The following is a 27481-nucleotide window of genomic DNA, read 5'->3' on the forward strand; positions in this document are numbered from 1 at the left end:
GCAGATGACTGCAAGCTGGGTGCGGTCATCAACTCCCCAAGTAATGTGGATGCCCTCCAAGAGGGTATCACCCAAACAAATGACTGGTGTCAGAAACATGGCCTCAAGCTGAATGCCAAAAAATACATTATCATCCCCTTTGTGGAGAGTGATGTCCCCACGTGTTATCACATAAATAACAGCATCCTAAGCACGCAGTCAGTCGTGGGGAATTTGGGCACCCAGGTTGATAGCTACCTGAGCTTTGACCACCATGTCGCTTCTGTTATATGGAAAGCTTTCTACATGACTCACCTCATAAGTAAGGGTATCTCATCCAGTGGCAAGGAGGTCATAACATCTTGTAGTCTTCCCTTGTAAGGTCAGTTATTGAGTACGACGTCCCCTTCGGCATGTACCTCGCAAAGCACATGCAGCAACTGTAGAGACCGCATTAGGTTCCTCACCAAAAGAATCCAGGTCCTCAAACATCTACCTTACACAGATAGACTAAAAGCCCTGTCCCTCTATTTAGTTTCATACAGACTCCTCAGAGGTGACCTCTGTCTGGCATACAAAGCAATCTCAGATCCTGCCTTGATGGGACTGCTACATATCTGCAAGTCAAACCTACTCCAGACCAGGTACCTCTCAACCTTCTCCAAGACGGCCTTTTCAGGATAGAAGTGCACCCAACAGTGTGTGACTGCCTTGCCCATCTACCTATGTCAGCCTGCCTCCCCCACTGCCTCCCTTTTTGGAAATCCATCACATCAGACCAGTGGGTACTGTCTATCATTCAAAATGTATATTTCCTTTCTTGGAAGGAAAAACCCATCCCCTTTCCCCCAAAAAATCAAATCCACCTCTTTCCTCTACTAGACCTCCTAAGATTAGGAACTATAGAACCTGTCCCTCCAGGGCAAGAAGAAAAATTATTTTACTCAAGACTCTTTCTGGTCCCCAAAAAAAATGGGCCTTGGAGACCAATAATAGATTTATCCTTCCTAAACCGATTCCTAAAAGTACCATCATTCAGGATGCTATCTTTCAAGCTCTTCTCCCTTTAATTCCAGCCCAGGCCTACATGGCCACTCTAGATCTAAAGGAGGCTTATCTCTGTATTCCCATAAAATGCTTCAACAGAAAATTCTTACGTTTTACTGGGCCCTGCTCTCATTTTCAGTTTACAGCCTTGCCCTTTGGTTTATCTACAGCACCCAGGGTATTCACAAAATGCCTAGCCCCAGCAATTGCTTACTGCAAGACCAAAGGTGTCCAAATCTATCCCAACCTAGACGGCATTCTCCTTCTAGCAGAAACCTCCTCCAAAATCATCTCAGGTTCACCCCCTCCCTTCTTCAAAACCTGGGTTTCACCCTCAACTTATCCTCCTTGCTCCTGCAGCAAGACAAAATCTGTCTGGGCTGCAGGATCAGAACAGACCTGATGCGGGTTTTCCTTCCCCAGGATACTCCAGTCACTTCCAAAACCTTTTACTAACTCTTCGGATATCTGCAAGACGATTCCTGCAACTCCTGGGGCTGATGGCAGCCACCATCCCTGTGCTTCCCCTAGCAAGAATGCACATGCGAAAGTTCCAATGGTACCTGAAAAACATGTGGTCAAAACACCAACACTCCCTAGAGCAACAAATCCCCCTTCTGCCCTGCCTCAAAACAGAACTAAGGTGGTGGATTCAATAAATCCTTTACAACTCGGAATTACCACTTCATATCCCCTCACCAACCCAGCTTATGCATACCGTTGCTTCAGACCTAGGGTGGGGAGCCATCTGCAAAAGTTTCAGGGTACAGGAGACATGGAATCCTACTCTCCAAAAAAAGCCGATCAATGTAAGGGAAATGACTGCTGTCTTTCTGTCCCTGGAGGTTTTTCTTCCTATTCTCCAACTGTGCCCTTTTCAAATATTCACAGACAACACCACAGTAATGTGCTATCTCAACAAACAAGGAGGAACAACAGCTTACCTCCTCTGCAGGATAACTATATAAATTTGGAAACTTGCCTCCAGACACAACTTGACCCTGCAGGCCTCATACAGCCCCTCTCAGGACAACAAACAAGTGGATATTCAAACATCCTCTCTACAGCACAAGTGGATGTTGAACAGGGAGACCTTTCTAGACATTGTCCACCAATGGGGCACACCTCAAGTGAATCTGTCCCCCCCCCCCCCGAACAGACAATTGAACAAATTCTGCACAAAGGATCACTCTGCACTTGCCTGAAGAGTGGATGCCTTCAGCATTCCATGGAAGGAATTGTTTCTATATGCTTTTCCACTAATCCAAAAGGTCCTACTGAAAGTCAGGAAGGACAAACCAAAAATTTTGCTGGTGATTCCTTACTGGCCAAGGCAACAATTGTTCCCCCTACTTTTCTCATTATCCAAGGACAATCACCACAAGTTACCCTACAAGGTGGACCTACTCACACAACAAAAGGGAACTCTAATTCACCCTCACCAACAGATGTTAGGCCTAACACTCTGGGTGATAAACTTCAAATCCCTTTCCACTACACTCAGAGGATGTGCTTACAGTCTTGAGAGAGGCCAGGAAATCTGCTACTAGGAAATCATATTTATCAAAATGGGAGAGATTCTTCAGATGGTATCAAACTAAGTTCAAGGAACACAGCCAGGTAGACCCATCCCTAGTCCTTGCCTATGTGTGTGAACTCATTGAGGATGGCCTTTCCTACTCTTCAGTGAAAGTCCACCTTTCATCCATTTCAGCCTGCCTACCTCTAGCTCCCCATTTGCTATCCAGGCTGGATGCAAAACTTTTCCTGAGAGGGATCTTGCGTATCAGACCACCTAGAAAACCAATCCCACTACCCTCGGACCTAAACTTCATTCTGGAAAAACTAACACTAGCCCCATTTGAGCCAGCTAACACAGCTATGCTCCAAATGTGTGCATGGAAGACTGTCCTGCTGGTGGCCATAACTTCCGCTAGGCGAGTGTCAGAGTTACAGGCCCTCATGGCTTGGCCTCCATATACCATATTCCACAAGGATAAGGTGACCCTACGCACTAACCTTCATGCCTAAGTAGTCAACAAACTGTCTTAAATCAATCCGTTCATCTACCTACCTTCCTCCCCTCTCTGACTAACCGTAGTGAGAGGATTCTCCATTCCCTGGATGTACACAGGCAACTTAGATTCTACCTAGACAAAACTAAGTCCTTCAGAAAATCTAACCAACTATTTATTTCCTTCTATCCCAGAGCTCTGGGCAAGGCAGTCACCAAACAATTTCTTGTTGGATTAGAAAAGCCATTTCCTTCCGCCACTCACACCATGGCAAGCACTTTCCCCAGGGGCTGGGAGCTCATTCTACCAGAGGCAAGGCTACTTCCAAGGCCTTCCTCAAAGGGCTGGACACAGCATCCATTCTGGAAGCAGCCACCTTGTCCACAATTCACACCTTCACCAAATGCTACAAATTGGGTCACTTCTGCAGAGCCAGTGCAGGTTTTGCTAGACCAATCCCTCAGGGCTTTCTGGAATCTTCCACTTCTACTTCTACCTCCACCCTTCCCTCTATTTAAGATGTGGTCCACACTAAGAATACTGCAACATAAGAAAAGAAGGACATAGAATAGTTGTGTAAAATCTTACCATAAACATAGATGTCCTTCTTTTCCATGTTGCAGTATTCCTTCCCTCCCTCCTACCCCCTATAGGTTTTTCTTTGGCCTATGGGCTTATCTGTTAGGCAGTAGGCAGCTCTACTCTAGACCAAGAGGAGACTAGCCAGCATGTAACACTTTACACTTTTGGCTGACATCACTTGTTACTCTGTTTGGGACTGTCTGACTGGCCTTCTAGTTCTGAGGTCTCTGCATGCAGACGTCATATTTAAGGTCCCTGGTATATGGCCCTACCTATGACGTCCCACGCACCTACAGCAAGCATGTTTAAGCTTTTGTATAGGAGCTGATGTCCGGGTCGCCTCAGGTGGGGAATCCCACACTAAGAATACTGCAACATGGAAGAGAAGGACATCTATGGTTATGGTAAGATTTTACACAACTGTTCTTTCCTATGATCCTATGAACATCGAATGCACACTAGCATTTGCTGTTGTTGTGTCGATCATTTTTGGTTCGGCCTTACGTGAACTGGAAATTAGCCTTTCGACTATCCCAGTTCGACTGAATGCCGTCCGAAACTGTGATAGTAAACCTATGTATGTAGATTTTATATATATATCTACGCACACACACACACACACACACACACACACACACACACACACACACAGTGTGTGACGTGTAAATATATATATATATACACACACACACACACACACACACACACACACACACACACACACTTATTTATATGTTGCAGTATTCATAACATGAAGGAGTCTGCCACTGGCTGACTCATACATCTGGCCAGTATACAAAAGTCTAATGCTACTGTAGGGTACGTGCAACGTTGCACATAGTACCGGTCCTATGTAGGTCATAAAATAACTTTGGGTATAAAGTGGATATCAGCATGTACTAAGCCTCAGAACTTTTCTGCCGCCAGTCAGATCATCTTCTCCATTTGTTGCTCATCAGAGAAGTTGCAGATCCCACTCAGATAAGTGCCCCATTGTTTTTTTTCTTAATGCTTTGCTTGCTACAGTTGTCATTCAGGTTGTGATGCCCGTGCACTGGCCCAGTAATCAAGGAGCCTCAATCCTCACCAGTAGCACCAGTGAGGGGTGTCCACATTGGGAAGGATAACAAATACACACACAGTAAAGTACAATTTCCCTTAAGAGCACACAGAGATCACAGTCAGTCTGGGGCTGGTTTCTCCCTTTCTTTCCAGATCCCCAATAAGACTCCCCACGGGCACAGCTGTAGGGTCCAGATCTCAACCTAGTGGTCAAGCTAAAACCTCCAGCACCAGTGCTTTGTGTCCCTGCCCAAGTAGCTCACACACACACACACACTTTGAGATAAGAGTTATGTACAACCGCACAGACACTCCTGGGGAAGGCTGGCACAGGTTCTCCAGCTATGCCCCTTCCTGCCAGTCTATAAGGTAGTACCAGCTGCCACCAACCACTAATATCGGCTACTAAAAAAGGCCCTTACCAAAGGGTGTCCAATTATTTTTGTGCAATATTATTATCCAAATAGTAAGTGTGACTCAGGGCTAAAACTATTGGAGTGACTTGGCCAGTATCACTATATACATGCAATGTACTCTAGAGCTTAAGTTATCTCTACACAAAACAGCCACAGTTGACAGGTTTAAAAATATTTAATAATAAATAAAAACACCAGACAATACTTGCTACATAGTGCTAGTCAAGAGTTCAGATTTCACAGGAAAATGCTTAAAATAATACAGTATAATAGTTCTGACATCAATATAGAAAACAGCTAGACTAAACTTACTATTTTCTATCTTTTCCTAAGAACAATTCACATTTCTAAATAAACTTACATATAGAGAAAAGCAGAGTACTGGTGAGTTTTGTCATCTTTAGACAAAATCCAGAAATGCGCTCTCTCTGTCTCTGAGAAAGTCCTTCAAATTGATAATACATCCTGCTGAATCATTTTAGATTACATCATTCTTAACAGTTCTCTGGTTTCCCAGCCTAACAGAAGCTCATAGTTTAACATAGCTCTGATCTTGTACCTGGTCAGGAAACCACAGTAATTAAAGACAGTTATATATGTAAAATCTAGCAATTAAGTCTTGTCTCAAAACAGTAGAAAGAATCTGCTGGTTCAGACACCACGGCTCCAAGTTTGAGATCCAACAGTTATACAAGGCTTGACTTATCAGCTTTCTTCCAGCAGAGTGCACTGTTACATTTTTGACATTCAGCATTTAGCTCAATTTTCTTCCATTTAAGAGAACAAGCCTGTGGCTTATATTAATATTTGCAAAAACATGGAATTATCTACAAAATTCTTTCTAGCTAGGCTGGCAGTCTTCACAGAGGTTACATTTTAGCTAGGAAAGGCAGGTGTCGGTGCGGAAGGCAGATTCCACGTAAAGACTCCCACAACATTTTTCTATTTTGCCTGGGCCCTAACCACAACCATACCTCTTGCTTGATTTGCAAGGCCTTTGTCCCCCAAGACCCTACATAGTTGTCTAGCTCCCCTTAATTTGTACCTAGAAAACCAATGCCTTAAGTGCCTAGCATGTGATATGCAAGCTACTTCTGGTCCTTCAGGTGAGCCACTAATAAAGAAGGCCAAGAAATCTAAGCCTGATGTAACCCGCTGCTCCTCCGATTCTAGATGTCTTTGCAGAGGCTGATGTTGGCCTGGAGACCATTTTGCCTACAGACTCCAAACCTTCCACAGGTACTGGTGTGGTAGCCATAAAGGATCCTACTAGCACATCCTCGGGGGATACGCAGACATCCACTTCAGAAGTAGGGGGCACCCCAGGTTCATTGTTACTGAAGGCCTATGTGGCATTCCACAAATCATTGTTTGCGAACATGTCCCAACTAATATTGTAGAGCGTAGGCCGATGTTGGGTCCATCGTCCTTCCACTGCATGGATGTTTCACAAAAGAAGAAGCTGAAAACTAAGCACACTAATCCTGCTTCCCAAGAACAGCCTGCTGATTGGTAAGCCTTCTCCCAAGGGCTATTTAATGCTTTCATGGCCATGAGACAGTCTTCAGGTCGGTCTCTCTCTCCCTTCTTCTTTTACTCCTACTTCTTCACACAAGAGGATTTCTGCTGAGATTTCATCAGATGAAGATGATTCATCTCGGGATGAGTCTTTGGCATATTCTTTCCAAATTTCATCACCTTTAGGATATGCTTCCCCAGAAGAAGAATCAAATGGCACAGATTCTCCAGGAAGGGATATTTCCTTTGGGAACATTCTTAAAATGAAGGAGTTCTTTAAATGGGATTCTCAGGTGTCAAACATCCAAAAAGGTATTATGACCTAGTGCAGATGAATTTTTCCCTTCCCCGTCTGCCATATCCCCTGTACTGCCACCATTTTTAGATGCTTTCTCAGCAGCATGCAAGTGCCATGACTCATCTTGCCCCTAAAAGGCCAGACAGGTTCTGTAATATACCAGAGGATTCCAAATTCCTGTTTAAATGTCACTGTGCAGACTCTGCAACAATTTCTGTGTCTGCTGACAAGGCCTCCAAGATGTTGCCATCCACTTCCCTTTTCCTATCCGACAACGAGAGTAAAGAGAGGCTTCAGAAGAAAATTTGTACTTTAGCTACTGTGGCATTCAGGGCTGTAAACTACAAGACCCATATGGCTAAATATTTCTTGACCCTTCTCTCTGATGCTTGTAAGTTACTTTCGGAGCTTCCAGATTCTCCTACAAAGGCTCAGTTATCCTCCATACTGAACTGTTCTGCTCAAGTTGCACGCCATTCTATTAAGTGTAGCTATGATGCTGTGGAGGCATCAGCCGGAGCGGCTGCTTCTGGGTAGGTTCTTCAGAGGTATTCCTGGCTCAGACTACAGCCATTGCCAGATGATATAAAGGCAACAGTTGTGGATACCCCCCCCCCCAGACAGTAAGGCATTGTTTGGTACTTCTGCTGCAGAGCTCTTCAAATCATTACAAGAAAAGAGCAAAGCGCTGCTAAACCTTAAATACATTTTTGTGTCCCCAGTTCCAAGATTTCAGAGGAACTACTCCTCTAAAACACACTTTTCTTAAGATACCTTTCAGATTCCAATTTTCCAAGGGCAAAAGAGATACTAGGAAGCAATTTTCATCAAAGTCTTCCACAACTACTCCCGCTGCTCAGAAGCAGCCCTTTCTGGCTAAGCCAGGTAGTCTGTGTCTACCTATATCAGATTTTATTGTCTGAAATACAGTAACCGCTAGCAGTAGTGCCAAAAGCTAACTGTGTTAGAGCTTCAGCTTTCTCACTGGACTTTTTCAAGACTGCAGGCCTTGATGCCACTGATGCAGCAGCTGCATGGCCTTCTGTGGATCCTCAAGCAGAGTATCCCAAGCGGGATGTGATACCAGATCCATCTCTTCCTTTGGATCCTGGTAATTCAAGGATATATCAAGAGGGAGACCAGCTAGTAGCAACAGCATAATTCAGCGTCCTTATAGTTACTGTACATGATGTAGCAACAGCATCATTCTGCGTCCTTATAGTTACTGTAGATGAATCTCCTATCAAGAGGGAGACCAGCTAGTAGCAACAGCATCATTCTGCATCCTTATAGTTACTGTAGATGAATCTCCTCCTATCAAGACGGGAGACCAGCTAGTAGCAACAGCATCATTCTGTGTCCTTATAGTTACTGTAGATGATGTAGCAACAGCATCATTCTGCATCCTTATAGTTACTGTAGATGAATCTCCTCCTATCAAGGGGGAGACCAGCTAGTTGCAACAGCATCATTCTGCGTCCTTATAGTTACTGTAGATGAATCTCCTATCAAGAGGGAGACCAGCTAGTAGCAACAGCATCATTCTGCATCCTTATAGTTACTGTAGATGAATCTCCTCCTATCAAGACGGGAGACCAGCTAGTAGCAACAGCATCATTCTGTGTCCTTATAGTTACTGTAGATGAATCTCCTCCTATCAAGAGGGAGACCAGCTAGTTGCAACAGCATCATTCTGCGTCCTTATAGTTACTGTAGATGAATCTCCTATCAAGAGGGAGACCAGCTAGTAGCAACAGCATCATTCTGCATCCTTATAGTTACTGTAGATGAATCTCTTCCTATCAAGAGGGAGACCAGCTAGTTGCAACAGCATCATTCTGCGTCCTTATAGTTACTGTAGATGAATCTCCTATCAAGAGGGAGACCAGCTAGTAGCAACAGCATCATTCTGCATCCTTATAGTTACTGTAGATGAATCTCCTCCTATCAAGAAGGGAGACCAGCTAGTAGCAACAGCATCATTCTGCGTCCTTATAGTTACTGTAGATTAATCTCCTATCAAGAGGGAGAGCAGCTAGTAGCAACAGCATCATTCTGCGTCGTTATAGTTACTGTAGATGAATATCCTTCTATCAAGAAGGGAGACCAGCTAGTAGCAACAGCATCATTCTGCATCCTTATAGTTACTGTAGATGATGTAGCAACAGCATAATTCTGCGTCCTTATAGTTACTGGAGATGAATCTCCTATCAAGAGGGAGACCAGCTAGTAGCAACAGCATCATTCTGCGTCCTTATAGTTACTGTAGATGAATCTCCTCCTATCAAGAGGGGAAACCAGCTAGTAGCAACAGCATCATTCTGCGTCCTTATAGTTACTGTAGATGAATCTCCTCCTATCAAAAGGGAGACCAGCTAGTAGCAACAGCATCATTATGCATCCTTATAGTTACTGTAGATGAATCTACTCCTGCCAGATACAAAAATGGTGTCTTTACCATAGTGTTGAATCTGGAAGATCAGGTCCATCTTAACATTCCCACCCACCTTCCACCACCACTGAAAAATCCTGTGCGTCCACTTCTGTAGCTTTTTGTGGCTAACCTCATATAGAGAGAAGGAGAGAACCATATTGCTGTGGGAGGAGGTGCTTTGTAGCCTGGAAATGTTTTCTTTGCTGAGTGTGTTTAGTGTCCACAACCTTTGTCTGTCCAGTTGTCAAGGATGTACCTGATCTTCCTTGTCTGAAGTTATGGTAGGTACGCAGCATTTGTTAACTTTTAATTCTTTTCTTCCAGGTTTCATAGCATAGTCACTGTTTCGTAGCACACTTTGAGTGTAGTAGCTGTCATTTCTGTCATTCAGAAAAAATTCTGTTTGTTCCTATGCCAGAATTTGTTTTTCATTTATTACATTAAGTTGTATTACATTGATAATTGCTGTAATATTTTTTCATGGTGTAATTAAATTATGTGTTCCGAAACATCCACATTTATGAAATTTCACACTTTTAATGCAATATTCAGTGTTACATAGAAACCGATATAAAAGCACATTATGAAATTAGTTTGTAGATGCATTATAGAAAACCCACCTGAGTTTTGTTTTCTGTTTCTAAGGTTCGAGAAATAAAACGTGAAGACTTAGAATGCAATTTGAAATTTGCAGGGTTCATTGTGGTGTCATGTCCCTTGAAGTCAGACTCCAAAACAGTTATAAAGGAGATCCAGAATGCATCGCACCATGTAAGCGTTTGTGAGTACATAATATAAAAAGTTTGAGTAACTAAACAGAATTCTATGTCATGGACAGTGGTTGTCTGATGCTGATGGTTGTCTCTACATGCGCATCAGTATAAAATTGCCACTGTTTTGCACTTTATATTTTGACATGTTAATTTCATGTAAACTATGTGTTCCATTTTATATATATATATATATATATATATATATATATATATATATATATATATATACATACATATATATATATATATATATATATATATATATATATATATATATATATATATAGTAAGAACTATATCTGTATCTTTAGAAAATATGTAATCTTTTTTCAGATATGAATAGTTGTCGTGGTCTTTTCTGATATAAGCTATCCTCGTATTTGACTGGTAGGTAGGTAATTTTTGCTCCATTTGCAGCTCCATTACCAGGAAATTAAAACTCAAGAGCGTGAGTGGGTAATGCACAAGTGCTTCATGCACATTTGAAGGTGGTACAGTTGGAGGTGGCAGTATCCAATAGCAGAGGCTTTCCTTCTAGAGTAGAGTATGCTTTTGTGAGCATGGTCCATAAGCACAGTCTGGTTGAGATAGAGAAATCGGTGTTGGAAGTAGCAATGAGTCTGAGCACTGGCATTCCATGGGGCAGTAGGAGTAATAAACAGGTCATTCTGGACTTCTTTCTGGTAAACTGTTTACATGGGCAAATACACATAGTTTGCCAAGCCAAACAGTCACAATATCATCTACAGAGGTGACCAACATGCAGCTTCTGACTTCTCCCTAGTAAGGGCATGGAATTGGGGTAAAAATCAGAGACTGCAAAGGCATCTAGAGAGGAATAGTCTTTACCCAGCATAAACCACTTGTGGCTACAGTTGACTGCAAGCGGAAGTCAGCGAAAGCATTAAAGTTAACAAAGACTTGTCTGAAGACCTGGAAGTTGGCTGGAGCAAAAACAGAGTGCAAGTAAATGTTCAGCACTATAACACTTCAGGAGAAAGAGGAAATGGGTGGAGTCGAAGAAGAATGGCAGCACCTTTGATCAACATGTGTGAAGATTATAGAACAGATATATGGTCAAGCCAGGTACTGCGAATAAGATACTTAAGGAAAATGGTGTTGAAATACAGAAGTCCGGGAAGTTATGCTTCATGATGCCATTTACAATTAAGGAAAATGCCTCATGATGCAAAAAGTGTGCAAAATATAGAACAAGACATGCTTGTCATGTCAGAGAGGTGTGGAAGAGTTCCAATAAATTATATGTCAGAGAGTCAGCTAAAGGAATAAGACTAATCACAATTGTTTACAGAAGGGGGAGTAGTGTTTCCTGCACTATGTAGTTGATAAGAGAGGAGGTAGAGGAAGAAAGCAAGCAAATTTACTGGCAAGTAAGTTTGCAATAGAGTTGTGGAAAAAAGGGTGGATAGTGTACAAGGTTAAGGATATGGACTAGCCAGGAAAAGCGCAAGAATAGAGCCATGTATCAGCTATGTGAGCTTTTAGTAGTTTTTTAATTGTAATAAGGAAAATATAGTTGGTATGTTGGAGGGTAAAGTATTCCCTTTTTTAGCTATAAATTTTGAGGAGAGAGATGATACAGCAGCTGTATTATTGGCTTTAGTTACATCTAGGAGGAATTTATTTTTGGAGTGTAAAGCTGTATTACTGGTGTAGGGATGTAGTATATTTTGTAGTGCTGGGGTTTTCTTAGGGTGATAGAGAATTTTGTGGGCTAGCGTAAGTTGATCGTAGAGGAAGACCTGAGGTAATTCTAGCCAGTTAAGCGTCCTTAGGACTATGCAGTTATGTGACCTATAAGGAGAATCAGTGGCAAACCTCGCAATTTTTATCTAACAGGAATTGAGAGTAGTGGAGAAGAAACTGAAGACAAGGAAATAATCCAACTTTTTCATTCCTTTATGTGGTGAAAGTAAAGTCTTAAAGTTGTTTGAGGCATTCTTGTGATGATTCCAAGTCCTTGAAACATTGGTAGAATTATTCGCAAGGACCCAATGGCAAAGGTGTGAACAGTGTTTGGAGTCTCCGAGCAGTTCCCTGTGAGGAGTGTGAGTGCATCAGGGCTCATCTATGAGCCCACTCCTGCTCATACTGGTGATAGACTATGTCAGCAAATACATTTTAGAGGACAGTTCAACAAAGCTGCTGTCTGTTGACAAACTGGCACTGCAAACAGAAATTTCAGCAAATTGTAAGGGTCTGGTTAACAAAACTGAAGGCACATGGGATTAAACTCAATGTAGACCAGACAGTGGTCAAGACAGCACAAAGGAAAATAAGAAGCTTATAATTGAGCTAGAAGAGAAAACAGTGAAACAGGTTAACAGCTTCAGGTATCTGGAAGGTGGGATTAAGAAGAGAAGTCTGAATTAGGACATCAGAGCTGGAATCAGAGGTGTTGCAGTCATCTGTCACAGAGTGCCAAGGGAAGAATGCCAGAAAAAGCTGAAAAGTGGAAGTGTATGAAACAGTGGTGCAACCAGTGCTTTTGTCTTACGCACAGACCTGGACAGTGAAGGCACAGCACCTGAGGGAGATGAAGTGCCTGAGTATAATGCACACTGCAGGACAGATGATGAAAGAAGGGCACCAGAGTAGAAGCCAAAGTATCCCCAGTTACAGAGAAGGTCCAGGAGAGAATATCATGATTTGGTCACATTTGCAGGAAAGCAGGATATATTCAGTGAAACAGACTTGGTGTAGACAGGAAGAAGGCAAGAATAAATAAGAGCATCCATTCAAGAAATGGATGGATTACATGAGAGAGATCCTGAGACAGTCTGGCTTGACTGTGAAAAAAGGTAGGAGAGTGGTTCTGAATAGATAGAGGTGGCAGCAATTGACAGGACACCCCAATCCCATTTAAAAAGGGAGGAAAAGAGTGTTGTTGACTTGGAATACCATCCTGTATGTCCAGAGATCCTCTTTGCAGATTGAGGGATACAATGACTGGAAGGGCAGCAGCTTTCATGTATGTCCAGAGATCCTCCAGGTGGAGAAACGGATGCAAATGCATGTTAAGAAGATAGCACCTTATATAAACAGAGACTGTTCATGTGAAATAAGGAATACAGTCGGGAATGATACTACCCATGAACAGGGATACAGTGCATTGAGGAATACAAATGTTAGGGAATTGCCTCGTCCATTAACACGGCATTCCATGGAGGAGTGAGGACTGCAGATGTTGAAGGATGGCACTTACTATAAGCAGAGATGCTCTGTTATGTTTTTAGTTTGTCTAGTATATAACTTGCACTTTCTGGGTCTCATTTTTCTTGTCATTGAGGTAACATTGGCTGATATGTAGCATACTAACCTTGTCGTTGAGGTAACACTGGCTGATATGTAGCATACTAACTTTGTCATTGAGGTAACGTTGGCTGATATATAGCATACTAACCCCGTCATTGAGCTAACTCTGGCTGATATGTAGCATACTAGATCTGTCATTGAGGTAACACTGGTTGACGTAGCATACTAACCCTGTCATTGATGTAACATTGGCTGATATGTAGCATGCTAACCTTGTCATTGAGGTAACACTGGCTGATGTGTAGCATACTAACCCTGTCAGTGAGGCTGCATTGGCTGATATATAGCATACTAACCCTGTCATTGAGGTAACATTGGCTGATATGTAGCATACTAGATCTCTCATTGAGGTAACAGTGGCTGATGTGTACCACACTAACCTTGTCATTGAGGTAACACTGGCTGATATGTAGCATACTAACCCTGTCAGTGAGGCAGCCTTGGCTGATTTGTAGTATACTAGCCCTGTCGTTGAGGTAACGCTGCCTGATATTTAGCATACTAATTCAGCTGATGTACCGCAAGTACTCATCTTTAAGCTGCTATGAGTGTACCCTACATTTCACTTTGTATAATGTATGACTGAAGAGGTCATTTGGTTCAGGACATATTAGTGTCAGTCCCCAGAATGGGCACTTGCACCTAGTAGACCTTACCTAGTTGCCAGTGAAAATTTAAATGACTAGCAGAACACTGTACTTTTCCGTTAAACCCCTACCAGTTCTTCGCGCTGCAGAAACATGAATTGGCTATGTTATTTCCCTACTACCAAACACACTTTGATGTTTGCCCTAATCTCGGCAGGGTCGCTGCCCCACCATTCCTTGATTCTTTACGTTTGGTGTAAGCACATCTGTTGATTCAAGCAGCCCAGGCATTTTCTATTGCTCTGACAATCGCTTTATGACGCCCAGGTTATTCTACGTTTGAACAATTTTGCTGAAGTATAACACTGGCTTATTTTGATACACACACTTGAGCTGTTGGGACGACGAACAAGTTGGATTTTTGATTTCTTTTATTTTCTCCACTGTGACTTTTTCAATGGTATCTGACCCTTTGTTCTTTTTACGACCTATTGCCTGTTTGTATGTTGTATCATATTTTCTCTTAATGGCATGATAGACATTTGACTTAATGGTCGAGATGTGTGACCCCATTTCAAACGTAGCACCTGTTCGACTCTGTAGTGCAGCTCAGCTGGACGCCACCTCTGTAAACAGTATTGCAAGACAGTTATGACAGTATGGTACTTTATATATAAGGTAAGAAAGGTAACTTTTTTCTTGGGAAATATGTGCAAAAAAAAACCCTCCGGCACCTGGTAGGGGTTTCACGGTGGACTTCAGCTATTTTTGCAATGACAAAACGTAACTTTACAGGTAACATAAGAATGCAAACTTGTTTCTTAGCTGTACAGATTTACTTCTCACACAGAAACTTGTGTCCGCTACTGAAATACCGGCAAAACACAGTAGCGCGAAGTGGTAGTGGTTTAGCGGAAAGGTACCCAGAACACTTTTGAGGTTTTACAGTTCTTTCTGTTTGCTAATTTATGTTCCCTTTTGTAAGGTGTTAGCATTACTTGTAGCACTAGTATTTTTTTCTTTCAAGCAGTGTTTAATGCCTACTTGTTTAAGCTTCTCTTTTTTTTTGGACAGAAATGCTGCACACCCACAATCTCTGCCAATTTGTGCTCCATTGTTCCATCAATCTCTATAACTGTTAATGTCTTATAGTCTTTTTGTACACATACTATATGTTGCAGCCTCCATGACAGCTTTACATCGTGTGCTGTTAGCATAATCTGATAATCATAGTAGATGTGTATGCCTCCTGATTTTGCCCAGTGTGTTAACTGTCATCTTGAGGGTGAGACCACAGCCACAATTCATGCCATATTCCACTGTAAAGATAGCTACTCCATTACAAATGCTTAACCGCCATCAAAAAGGATGATGAACATGCTTCATGTTTGTTCCTGAACTCATTTCAGTGGCAGTCCAGATGGTGCTCCTGAATCTGTGTTTTTTTTTTTATTCAGTTTGCAAAGTTTTGGTACCCATACTTGCCTCTACTCTTTCTCATGAACATCACTCCCTTACTTTGATGTTTTTTCCAGGTTAATAAAAAATCTTACTGGTTTGATTTGTTTTTTGAAAATTGAAGTAGGCTTCTGAACTTGACTCATTCAGTAGGTTTTGGTGCCTCTTTCTCTACAGATGGATGAAGAGAAACCCCTTTACCAGTATCACAGGACTGTAGTACACTTTTTTCTAAAATGACCTCTGATAATCCCTATTCATGAGTCATGGAGCATACTTGTAACCAGAGTCCACAGATGTTTAACATTTGTCACTGTTGCAGTAGCCTAAGCAATTTGGGTTATATCCTTTCCTAAGATGTGACCACTAGGCATCTTTCAAAGCTTCTCCCATGTGCCCAAACTGCCAGTGACTCGAGCAGAGCTATAAAAGGGCAGTTTGGGTGCCAAAAGCATTCAAGCTTTCTTGCTCCTAGAAGGCAGGCTACGGCCCTGAAAGGAAAAGTGCCTGGAAAGGAACAATCAAAAAAAAAAAAAAACTATACACAGATGTTTATACATCCACATCCTGGCAGTACCTCTAAAAAGATCAAGCAAGGGGAGCTCGAGGGAGGGGGGGATAGCTACTGTAACACTGATCTTTTTAAAACACTGTTATGGTAAGTTTATTTACACAGTTGTACTTTGTTCATCATTTAGATCACTGTGTTCTCCCACATAGTGCAAGTTACTGTCTCTGCTTTTTGCTTCTCCTGACTCCTCACATTTTGGCTTAACGTTACTTTCTGTTCCTTTTATCCTGCTTTAAAAAAGAAAAAAGAAATTGACCTTTTTTTAATCTGACATTTTGGAAGGAAGCTTTCCATTTTTCTTACCTAGTCTTTTTTCTGAGGCCCTTTAATGCTCCTAGTCATTAATTTCTTCTTTTGGATCTCTTAGAGTATAGTTTCTTTACTCTTAAGAAACATGTTAATAACTTCCGAACATTAAGAGGATGTGGAATCATAAGGTGCTTTTCCGAAATTGATTCAGAGGGTTGGCGTATACAAAGTCAGGAAGCATTACTAATTCAAGTTTGTGAAAAGACTGACTTGCCTATAATGCATTGCCTATTTTTTCTTCCAACATAAATACAGTAAGACACTGCCTGACTTCCCTTTCTGTGCTCAGATAAAGAATCATGTCATTTAGACTGATTTGGAAAAATAAATAATCTGTTGTACAGCTCTTTTATTCATGGTGTACAGTGGTTTCTTGCTGCAGTTGTCTTGGCCATTGGAGGAATTTACTGTCCTTATTGAAAAAGCAGCAGAGAAGCTGCTCATCTTTTGGCTTCCAGAATGAGCGTTCGTGTGTAGCAAGATAAGGTTGGGGTTACTACTAGAGCTATCAGTCCACAGCGGTCCTAATCTTAAGATGTAGCAGTTTATTTGGGTTGTTTTATTCAGTTTTGTTTGAAGACCTTTTAACATTCACATCATGCATACACACACACACTGAAAGTACTGTGGGTCCTCCTTCTTTGTAGGCTTTGGTTGTTCTTAAATCGATGATGTAAAAGTTTTTTTGCAAGGCTGACAAACCTCTAGCCATTTTCCCGCAACAGTCATCTTCCCAAGTGTCCTATCTCAGCCCCCCACCCCCCCAACAGTTGTGACAGAGCAATAAAAAAAGCAGAATGATAGTGGCAGAGTAGGAGAAACTTTTTTCTGTTTTAGTGTTGGAGTTGGAAAACATCACTCAAGACTAATCATATTAAGCATTAAGTAAGATTTGTGCATCCTATCTTGTTAGTAGCTCCCCACTGCCATTTCATCCTCTACCTTTACAGCCCTCTGTTTTGGGGCCAGTTAGTCCATATTAGACCTTTTTGCTGTAACTTCGCTCCTTTTCTAAAATATGCTTATATTGCAATTCTTTCAAGGGAATAAATGCCTGGAGTTTGTTTGCTGTTGCTAGTCCCCAAAAATGTGTAAGGAGAAATGGAAATGCTTAGACTAGTTCTTGATTAAAATTGTCTTCAGCATTCCTGGGGTGGTCCGAATGGTCATTTCTTCGTGATTAATGTATAGATGAGATGTGCCTTTTCATGCATGAAAGTCCTTCAAAGCAGAAGCTGATATTTGTATTATTATAGGCTTTTTGGTATAGGTTTATTCACCTGTTTCCTTGCATCATCCTTGAGTGTCCAAGTACCCCTCAGTGTCACTGACAGACTTAAGGTGTTGGGAGTCCTTTTGTATTTCTGTGCTTTAACTGTGCTTGATGTTGATGGCATCTTCTCAGAACCCTGTAGCTTTATTTTATTTATTTGTTTATTTGACATTTGGTAACCAGGAAAGTCCTGCTGGTTAAAGATTACCCATTGTCACCGGATGCCTAGGGAGAAAAGCTACACACAAAGAATTCAAGACATTAGCAGTGATAAAATAATTGCTTAACTAAAAAGACTTATTTGGGTTATATAAAAAATATAAAGTTGGATACAGTAATTTGTTACATTAGAAAATATATACATTGTTAGATACAGGACATTTAAAACAGTGAGTAAAAAGTATATGCAAAAACCAAATAAAGATTAAAAAAATACATATTTAGTTGCAGTGTTTTGCAAGCAGAAAAAATACATACCATAGAGTCGATTATCCGAACATCGATTATCTGAAACATCAATTATCCGAATGCAGCCTTCTAAAGTTTTTGGGTAGGAAAAAATCATAAAGTGTGAATATGTAAACATACATATTCATTCACTTGTGCATACAGTAAATTTGTTTTATTTTTCTTGTTTAATGTTAATCAAAAAATTTTTAGAAGTTTTTTATCCAGTACAGTTATATGTTTGATTATCCGAACTACCCTAGGTCCCAATTAGTTTAGATAATCAACTCTCTACTGTAGTTAGATGTAGGCTTTACTAGTAAGAGCAAAGCAGGAATTCTTAAAAGTAAAAAATTAAAAACAATGACTTTGTAGTCTGGTTGGGGAGCGTGTGGATGGGAAGAAGATTGTTTGGTGAAGGGAGATGGGCTAATGAGAGAGAGAGAAGATTAGAGGAAACAAGACAGTTTTTGGCTGCAGGGTTATAGGAGTAATGGGAGTCCAGAAAGAAATTGGGGGAAGTAATAGGAATAGAGGAGAGAGATTAAAGGCATGGTGAGGGGACAGCTAGGTAGGGGAAGAACATGAGCATAACCATGATTTGAAGAGGTGTTCTTTAAGGAAGGACTTGAAATTTTGGTAGTGAGGGACTTTCTGATAGTTGGTTGTAAGTTGTTTTGGGATTTCGCTATGATGTAAGAATAGAGGCTTTTTCCACTGGATATAAGAGGTTTATAGATAGATGTTTGTCGACAGAACAAAGATCATGATGAGGAAGATAATACTGTAAGCTGGAGGAGATGGTTAGAGAAAGTAGAGGATTGTTGAGTAATTTGTGAGTAAGAAGTAGCTGGTTCATGTGGAGTTGCAGTAGAAGCTCCAACCAGTGTTTAAGATATAGGCAGTAATGAGATATATGAGGCTGAGCAGTGGCGAATATTTCTATTTTATTGTAATATTGGCTGAGTTTGCTTTTCAGGTAGGAGCTTAGGTTAGTTAGAATAGATAAGCCATAAAGAAGGGAATATAAGAGGTATGTGGTGGCAAATTTGGCTCTAGTGGAGTTTGTTAGGAATTGTTTAGCCCTATATAACATGCAAAGTTTTTGATGGGTTAATTTTATAGTGTTATTTATATGTAAGTCCAATTTGAGATTGTCGTCAGTAGTAATGCCTAGTAGTTTGGTATGAGGAGCAGCTTCAGTTGCTGTATTGTTTAATGATGAGATTTTGAAGGATAGGGTGGCCTAATGGTTAAGGTGTTTGCCTTACAAACACAAGGTGCAGGGTTCGAGTCTCCCAAGGGATAATTGGCTAGGCTGAAATGGCTCGCAAGGGCAATTAGCCTAGTACTAATCTATGAACCTAAGAGAATGGTGTTTAAAGAATAGGTGGAGTTTAGTCTTGTTGGCATTGAGCAAGAGCTGGTTATTGGTAAGCCAGACTTCGATGGAATTAAAGGTGTGTTGTGTCAGTGTTTTGTAGCCAAATAAGATTGTTAGAGCAGATTAGAGTAGAGTTATCTGCATACTGGACTAGTGTTGCATGTTTAGATCCAGGTGAAAGGTCGTCAATAAACATGTTGAAGAGGAGAGGGCCTAGGATGGAGCCCTGAAGAACAGCAGTGATGACTGGTAGAGAGATAGTCACATTTGAGAGACTGATATCTGTCAGGTAAATAACTGGACAACCATTTCATGGTATTGTCTCTATAGCCAAGGAAAGAGTTAAGATAGGAGACGAGGATGAGAGTATCAAAAGCTTTAGACAAGTCAGGAAATAGGGAAGAGGCAAATTTACCCCTGTCACAGGCTTTGTTGACCAACTCCAGTGAAGGATAAGAGGGCTGTGGAAGTGCTATGTGTTGGTCTCAAACCATATCAGGTAGGAGAGAGAGGATTGTTTTCAAGTAAATGGTGGAGTTGTTTTGTGGATACATTTTTGAGAATTTTGGATATAGGTGACAGTATTATAGTAGGCCTGTATTTAGATATTTCAGTGGAATTTCCACCTTTGTGTCATGGGATAATAAAGAACTTCCAGAGGAATGGCATGTAGTTTTTGGTAATAGTTATATTATGAGTATAGACACACAGGGTAGGCTGTGGCACTTGCAGCTATTTTTAGGAATTAATTTGGGAGATTGTCAGCAGATGGAGAACATTGTCTAGGTTTACTAAGCAACTGTTTAATAAGAGATGTTGAAACAGGTTTAAGGGAGAGGAGATTGGGAGGAGGTTGTAGGAGGGTGAGATGGTGGTGGTGGTGGTAGAGGTAAAGCTGTCGGTAATGGTTGAGATACTTTCAGTAAAGTAGGTATTGTATGCGGTAGCAGTGTAAGTGTTAGAGTGGTTGGTCAAAGACTGAGGTATTGAGTTAGTTCCAGGGTGAAGGATGGCTTTGATTGCCAGAATTTCTTGGGGCTGTATATAGATATTTGCTGGGGTTCAAGTAATATGAATTTTTTTTATCTTTGACAAGTGTTTTTACTAGATTGTGCAGTTCTTTAATGTGTGACAGGTTTGTAGAGGATTTGTGTTTCTTGTATGTTTTCCAGGCTTTGTCCCTGTCCCACATGATTGATTTGCTGTGGGTTGATAGCCAAGGAGAAAGTTGATTTTTGATTCTTTTCCTTCTAGGGAGAGGTAGACTATTTAATATATCAAGGAATATGGTGTTGAATTTGTCCACTGCATTATCTAGGGGTAGGTGTTTAATAAAGTGCCAATTTGTAGCGCTGAGGATATTGGTAAATGTAAGTGGGTTAAAGTTATGTCATGGATAATTTTGTAGGTATGCTGATGTCCTTCAAGAATGCAACTGCAGTCATAACATGTGGGTTGTCCTGCCTCAGGCAGCCCTCAGTCGGCCGGATTCCAAAGTCTGGGTCCGACGTCGGCTGATGTCGCATTTCTCTCCGACGTCAGAGCGGCTGGAGTACATAAGCATCAGCCGACGCCATTTTCTTCAGTCTTTCTTGCCGCGCGGTGCCCGAAGCAGAAGCAGTTCGCAAGTGCCGGTCGGTCAGCTCCTGTATTCTACAATACCGAAGTCATCAAAAAAGCTAAGTACCCCGTTGGGGACCTTTTCTTGCCTCAGCCGATGTCAGAAATTACTGAAAAAGTTAACAATTGTCTTTTTTGTGGTAAACAAATACCTCATAAGGATTTCCACTCTTACTGCCTCCCTTGCCTGGGCCCAGACCACGACATCTCGGCCTGTGTAGCCTGTGCTCGCTTCAACAAGCGCACTCTCAGGTGCCGGGCGGAGTTCCCTGAAGATTTTTTCGGCGATAAATTTGCTTACACCATGCCGTCGGATCTTCCGACATCGCAAACTCCCAAAAAGCGAAAAGACCGGGACCGACATCCTCGGCCCGCGTCTACCACCGACTCCATGCCAAAACCTAGCGCAAGTGCTCCGGTTCCCTCTGAGACGGTCTCTCCACCGCTCCGAACCGAAGACACCGCATTACCGACGACTCCGATTCCGGACATTACTCCGCCAGTTATAGATTTTCCTCCGGATACCGAAACCGAGGAAATGCCCGAGACCATTGCTGTAGACAAGGTCACTCCTGCACGTGGAGCTGCCAGGCCTCCTATGGCCATGTCTATTAAGGCCTACACTAGGGCTAAGGCAGCCAGCAAAACAAAGCATATTACTTCTAAATCCTTACCTCAGCCGACTCCGGAGACACAAATTATGTCCATGGCTGCTGATTTAATTTCCATGATTAGAGGCTCACAGGCCCATCCTGAGAGAGCATCCCAGCCTCCTCCTGATAAAAGGCCCCGGGTTGAACCCTCTGACCCAACTCCTTCAGATGAAGACTCTGAGGGCTCTGTCCACTCTGATAGCCAGGAAGAGCTCTTCCAGACCTATGAGGACTCGGATGCAGAAGATTCCATCCCTTCGGCCTCCCCTCCTGAGGATATTTCTTTTGGGGAAGTTCTGCACACCATGAGGGAACATTTCAAATGGCAAGGTCAGGAATATTCTGATTCTAGGAAACGCCTTAGGACTTTCCTTAAGAAGCCTCAGCACAGGCCCTTAGCTATTCCTCCTGTACTTGATGTTCTGGATGATTTGTATTCTGACTCTAGTGCTACCCTGATTCTCTTCCTCCTGCTCCAGCCAAGCCAGACAGGTATTACAGGGTCCCAGAAACTCATTCCCATTTATTCAGGGCCCATACTGATGATTTGGAAACTATTTCACAGGGGCCTAAAGGAGTTTCAGCCTCCACCTCAAAAAATCCTTTGCCCTCCAACAGGGAAGCGAGGTCATTAGAGAGATGGGGCAAAAGGTTTACACATCCACTACCTTATCTATGAGAGCTTTAAATTGCCTTTTCATATGTTACAATATCAGGATTATCTCTTAGAAGATTTACAAAAAAACATTAGCTTCTCCTGATCCTTTAGACAGGAAGACTTTGCAGGAAGCTGTACATAACACTCAGCAAGTAAGCAATCACTTCCTGCAGTGTGGATATGATGCACTGGAAGCTTCATGTAGGGCAGCTATGACAGGGGCAGTGATTCATAGACATGCTTGGTTAAAAGATCAACCTCTACCAGATCATGTAAAAGCAAAACTTCTGGATGCACCTTTGTAAAAGAACAAGCTTTTTGGTGCAAATGCTAAGGATGTGTTAAAGACCATCGAAGAAAAAGCAAAATCAGTTCAGACTGTGAAAGATTTCCTCCAGGTTCAACCCCCCAGATTCAGTAGGAATTGGCCTTCAAAAAACTGGTCCTTTCCTAATCCAGAAAAGTTTCAAAGGGGTAAGAACAGACGTGGCCGAGGAAGAGGCCAATACAGAGGCCCTTACAGGGGACGACAGTGGCAGCCAGGAAACCAAAGAAGTGACGCAGGGGTTTCACCTGCCCAACAACCACAAACTCAATGACTTTCCTCTACTACCGCCTACCAGGGAACAACTAGAAGCTCCCTTGGGCAGGAAATTATCTCTGCAGAAAACTGGCACAGACTGACAAAGGACAAATGGATTTTGGACATTATAGACCGAGGGTACAGGTTTCATTTTCATACCTTACCAAGAAAACAAGGCATGCCAAACCTACCACAAAATCAGAGGGCAGAGGCTATCAAGCAAATCACTCTGCTGACTCGAATGAAAGCAATAGAAAGAGTTCCACAACAAGAACAAGACCAGGGGTTTTACTCAAGACTGTTCCTTGTTCCAAGAAAAGAATCTCAATGGAGACCAATACTGGACTTGTCCGCATTAAGCACCTTTCTCATAGTACCAAAGTTCAAAATGCTGACTCTACAGCAACTCCTTCCCATGCTGGGCAAGGAGTCGTGGCTGATTACTCTGGACCTCAAGGAGGCATACCTGCATGTCCCTATCAGACACAGCTGCAGAAGATACCGCAGATTTCTTGCAGGGCCAGAGCATTATCAATTCTCAGCATTGCCATTTGGCTTATCTACTGCGCCCAGAGTATTTACGAAATGCCTGGCTTCAGTAATTGCTCATTGCAGGCTCCAGGGTATACAAATTTACCCGTACCTGGACGACTGCCTCATACAAGCGGACGACAAATTGATGTTGACAAAAAACCTGGATTATGTCATACGATTACTTCAAGCTCTGGGATACACAGTCAACTTCCAAAAGTCAAGACTGCAGCCATCCCAGCAAATAATCTTCTTAGGAGCCAAACTAGACACAGCCTCTCAGATGGCTTACCTGACAGAAGACAAGCAAGAGAAGTTAACTCATTACTTCAAAGGTTTAGCAAAACTCACCCAGGTGACTGCAAGGAGATTCCTACAGGCCCTGGGTTACATGGCATCCTGCATTCTACTGGTTCCATTAGCAAAACTACACATGAGGAAGCTTCAATGGTACCTAAAAAGCATTTGGTCTCAGCACAGCAACAACTTGGAGACAATCATACCGCTCATTCCATGCTTACAAAAGGAATTCCTATGGTGGGCCTCGGTGAGCCAGGAAAACACAGGTATGTCATTCAAAAAACCACAGATAACACAGACCATGACTACAGACGCCTCAGACCTTGGATGGGGGGTGCACATGGAAGGCAGGTGTATACAAGGACAAAGGTCTCCAAAGGAAACACATCTGCATATAAACCAAAAGGAAATGCTGGCAGTAATGCATGCCATCGAGGCTTTTCAACACCAACTCCAGCAAGGCCATTTAATGATACGGACAGACAACACCACTGTGATGTGGTACATAAACAAGCAGGGGGGCACCCACTCTTACCCCCTTTGCAGACTGACAATGCAGCTTTGGGAGAAATCGCTGAGCCTAAACATCCAGTTGCAATCCCAGTTTGTTCCAGGAAAAGACAATGTGTTGGCAGACAGCCTAAGCAGGAATTTCACAGATCCACACGAGTGGAGGTTACATCCGAAGGCCTTCAGACAACTCACTTCGACATGGGGCAAGCCAGAAGTGGACCTATTTGCCTCTCACCTCAACCATCTTCTACCAAAATTTTGCACAAGGACATACCATCCAAAAGCTTGGAAAATAGATGCCCTCTCATTCAACTGGAACTCCCTAGCAATCTATGCATTCCCACCTCTGCCACTGATGACCTCAGTATTACTAAAGATCAAAGCAGAGAAGCCCAAGAGAATCATAATAGCTCCGGATTGGCCAAGACAACACTGGTACCCACTACTACGGAGCATATGTCACACCAGGAGGTGGGCCCTCCCTCAGTGGCCTCTACTTTTGACTCAACACAATTTCGAAACACTGCATCCAAATCTTCAGACACTGCAGCTAACAGCCTGGGAGATCCCATAAATAACTTCAGCTTATCTCTCTCCAAGGAAGTTCAGCGGATACTAACAGAGGCTCGAAAACCATCCACCAGAAAGGTTTACTTAGCAAAGTGGAAAAGATTCAGCAATTGGAATTCCAGCAAGGGACATGATGCATCATTGTTGAACATCCCACTCATCTTGGAATATTTGGCAGATATGTTAAAGAACGGCCTCTCATATTCTTCCATAAAGATACATGCATCTGCTATTTCAGCTAGATACAACACTGATCCTCCTGTTTTCTCTCACCCCTTACTAAGACAATTCCTCAGGGGAATCAAGAACATTAAGCCACCACGAAAGGCACCAGTGCCAGCCTGGGACCTCAATTTTGTATTAGAAAAACTGACTCTACCTCCTTTTGAGCCAGCAGCTTCAGTTGACTTGCAATTCTCTCATGGAAGACAGCTTTCCTGTTGGCAATTACCTCAGCAAGAAGGGTTTCGGAGCTACAGGCCCTAATGGCAATACCACCCTTTATTATTTTCCACAGAGACAGGGTTTCATTAAGGACCAACCCTACTTTTATGCCAAAGGTGGTATCTAGGGTTTCTCTAAATCAAGCCATTCATCTGCCTGCCTTCTTCCCCAATCCTGAGAATAAGGGGGAAAGACTTTTGCATACCTTGGACATTCACAGACAACTTCGATACTACCTGGACAGAACCAAGGCCAGTAGGAAGTCTGAACAACTTTTTGTAGCTTACGCCCCTGCAGTCCAAGGAAAAGCAATTTCAAAACAGACTATTTCTAAATGGATTGGACATTGCATCAGATTCTGTTATTCCTTTCATGGAAAGACTGTTCCAGCCAATGTGAGACCACATTCCACCGGGGCTACAGCCACCTCTACAGCATTCTTAAGAGGGGTGCCTACCAAGGACATTCTAGAAGCTGCTACATGGAGCTCCGTGCATACATTCTCCAAATACTACAATCTCTTTCTATACTCCAGATCTAGAGCAGGCTTTGCTTCGGCAGTCCTGCAGGGTTTGATTGCCACACCATCTCTTTCCTAGAGCAAACCTCCTCCCCCAGCTAAGCTATGGTATTCTACCCACATGTTATGACTGCAGTTGCATTCTTGAAGGACATAGTACAGTTTTTTACCTACCATAAATGTAGATGTCCGATAGACATGCAACTGCAGTCGGATTTTCCCTCCCTCCATACCCCTCTATGCCTAGGGTCCACTCCTATCCCTGTTCCTCTTAGCTGGGGATATCTGTTATGGTGTATTTGTTTTATTGCTCATTTATTTGTTTGGAATCCTGTTTTTGTCTTCCAATTTGATTACAGCCTTCCTTGGAGGGCACCTGGCATCTGGGGCAAGAAACACTGAAGAAAATGGCGTCGGCTGATGCTTATGTACTCCAGCCGCTCTGACGGAGAGAAATGCGACATCAGCCGACGTCAGACCCAGACTTTGGAATCCGGCCGACCGAGGGCTGCCTGAGGCAGGACAACCCACATGTTACGACTGCAGTTGCATGTCTATCGGACATCTACATTTATGGTAGGTACAAAACTGTACTTTTGTGAGGTTGGAAGTCAAGTCTGGTGGTACAGGTGGGCTGAAGGTCACGAATGGCATCAGGAAGTGTTTTAGTTCCACAGAAGTTATTAGGGTGGGAGACTGATATCCAGTCTGTGACTGAACTGCTTTGGTTAGATTTGTTAGTAAAGGTGGGGTGCTGTATTAACTGAGAGACTTCAAAGAGATTGATACTGTTAGTGGAGAAATTTGTAGAGAGTTTTAGCCAGTTGATGTTGACATCTCCTAGGATAATAGTTTCATGTGAGATGTTGGTGACACCCAGGATAACGTGTCTTCTAGAATAGATAGATTTTTACCAGGGGAGATGTAGAGGACAATAATACAGAGTTGTTTGTGTTTATTTAACTTAAAGTTAGAAATAGTTCCGCATTGTTAAAGGTAGGAATGGGCTGGTTAAGGGGGGGGGGGGTAAGTGAAAAGCAAGATGGATAGAGTATAGCGAAATCTCGAGCTTTCTTGTTAAGGCAATCTGCCCTTTGCATGTTAAAGCCTAGGGAAAGGTTTTCGGAGTCTCTGATGTGGGGTTTAAGCCATGTTTCTGTGATAAACTAGTATGTCAGGGGAGTAGTGGGAAATCCAAGCATGAAATTCAATGACTTTGTTACAGATGTTACGTATATTTATAGAGAAAATTTTGAGTGTTGCGTGACTTAATTGCTGTGACTAGAGGATAGTAATGGAGAATCTGTTGGCCCTGGGTTTGGATGAATATTTCCACATAGTAGTAGCTGACATATAAACAGGAGAAATAGATTCTTTTTAGAAGAGGGGTTATAAGATTGAGATTGGCGTTAGGTGGGGGGATAGGGTGGTCAAGTATTTCTAGCTTGAGAAAGAGTAGGGGAGATATTTGACAGGCTGGAAGAAATTGGTATTGGGATAATACAGATGAGAAAGAAGAAAGAGTGAAAGGGAATATAGAAAGGAGGCTTAAGTAATACATGGTAAGGTAATTAGAGATGTGCTTGTAAAGTGTAGAAAA

At 42.3% G+C, this 27481-nt stretch overlaps 1 protein-coding gene across 1 annotated transcript in view; it reads left to right on the forward strand.

Annotated features, from left to right (window-relative positions):
* Positions 1-27481, forward strand: part of ATP13A1 (ATPase 13A1) — a 1617817-nt gene that overhangs the window by 754926 nt on the left and 835410 nt on the right. The window contains exon 16 of the mRNA XM_044084778.1: positions 9997-10122. Coding sequence (XP_043940713.1) covers positions 9997-10122 — 126 coding nt within the window. The remainder of the gene's footprint in view (positions 1-9996; positions 10123-27481) is intronic.

The sequence above is a fragment of the Protopterus annectens genome, chromosome 9.part0 (assembly GCF_019279795.1).
Source record: "Protopterus annectens isolate FY-2018-M chromosome 9.part0, PAN1.0, whole genome shotgun sequence".
In the NCBI taxonomy this organism is placed as follows: Eukaryota; Metazoa; Chordata; order Ceratodontiformes; family Protopteridae; genus Protopterus; species Protopterus annectens.